The 1,136-nt window shown below is 47.9% G+C and overlaps 2 protein-coding genes across 2 annotated transcripts; both read left to right on the top strand.

Annotated features, from left to right (window-relative positions):
* The first annotated feature begins 331 nt into the window (after positions 1 to 331).
* LOC122753833 (pancreatic progenitor cell differentiation and proliferation factor-like) lies at positions 332 to 842 on the top strand. The gene has a single exon (XM_044001560.1). The coding sequence runs from the start codon at positions 431 to 433 to the stop codon at positions 773 to 775; it is 345 nt and encodes a 114-aa protein (XP_043857495.1). The 5' UTR covers positions 332 to 430; the 3' UTR covers positions 776 to 842.
* Positions 431 to 775, top strand: LOC122755033 (pancreatic progenitor cell differentiation and proliferation factor-like). Its single transcript, XM_044003430.1, has one exon. The coding sequence runs from the start codon at positions 431 to 433 to the stop codon at positions 773 to 775; it is 345 nt and encodes a 114-aa protein (XP_043859365.1).
* Positions 843 to 1,136: the final 294 nt, after the last annotated feature.

Below are 1,136 nucleotides of genomic sequence, written 5' to 3'. Positions count from 1 at the left end.
CACTACCCCAAAATGTTACCTCCCTTCCCCCTTTTTGTACCAGGCTCGGTATATTGTACATCAAAGTCTTTTTAAACTTCACCCTCGGTTGATCAGATTCCTTATTAACAGTCCACTGCTCGTGTTTTGGCTGTGGTTTTTCTTCTGGAAAAGGTGCCCCTTTTACTTGAGAGTAATGAGTCCAGTTTTGCTCCTCAGTTCTCACTGCAATGTCAGTGAAAAGTAACAGTAGCAAACCCAAAGAACTCTCGCATTTTCCGTTGCCGTAGAGTATCCTCCCGTTATCTCCTTTACAAATGGGCTCTGTGGCCTAGCGCCCCCTTCCCCTGAGCCAGGTCACCCGTGATCATCCGCCGCAGCCCACTGCCTTACAGGGGCTGCTCGGGAGCCGCCACTAAGGTTTACATCAGCACAAGAAGAAACAAGCAACATGGCAGCAATCCCGTCCAGCGGTTCACTCGTAGCAACCCATGACTACTACCGAAGACGTCTGGGTTCCACTTCCAGCAACAGCTCCTGTGGAAGTGCTGAGTACTCTGGGGAAGTGATCCCCCACCATCCTGGTCTTCCCAAATCAGACCCAGGCCACTGGTGGGCGAGCTTCTTCTTCGGGAAATCGAGTCATCCATTCATGACAACTGTATTGGAATCCCCAGAGCACTCAAAAACTTTCCAGGTTGCTCATGGCACGATCACCTGTGACCTGGCTCAGGAGGCCATGAGGAAGCGGCATGTCAGCGAACCCAGCAAAACCAACACTGGGCCTTCTGCATGAGCAGCAGCACCCTCTGTGCTGCTCCCCTGCTTCTGAAGTGTGCTGGGCATCAGAGCCCATTTCCCCGTCCCCCCCTCCCCCTTCCCTTCCCTTCCTTCTCCCACCTATTCCCTTAGAATAGATAGGCTGCTTAAGTGTAGAAATAGTTGTGTTGTGTGTGTGGTTTTTTAAAAAAGGAAAACAAAAGCAAAACACCAAAAAACAAGTAAAAGAAACCACACTTATCGTTTTTTTTTTTACTATCCAAATCACCTGTGTGCTTTCCAGCTGCCTCAGTAACTTTGTTTACTTTGTACTCAACAGAAACTAATAAACTTTGAGCAGCCTTTAAAAAAAAAAAAAAGAAAAGAAAAATAACAGT

This window comes from Dromiciops gliroides, chromosome 4, assembly GCF_019393635.1.
Source record: "Dromiciops gliroides isolate mDroGli1 chromosome 4, mDroGli1.pri, whole genome shotgun sequence".
Lineage (NCBI taxonomy): Eukaryota > Metazoa > Chordata > Mammalia > Microbiotheria > Microbiotheriidae > Dromiciops > Dromiciops gliroides.
Note: the sequence above shows the minus strand (reverse complement) of the source record. Positions and strands in the feature narration are given on the sequence as shown.

Bases quoted from the DNA above. Each gene is read 5' to 3' on its own strand.
- LOC122755033 (XM_044003430.1), top strand. From the start codon at position 431: ATGGCAGCAATCCCGTCCAGCGGTTCACTCGTAGCAACCCATGACTAC.
- LOC122753833 (XM_044001560.1), top strand. From the start codon at position 431: ATGGCAGCAATCCCGTCCAGCGGTTCACTCGTAGCAACCCATGACTAC.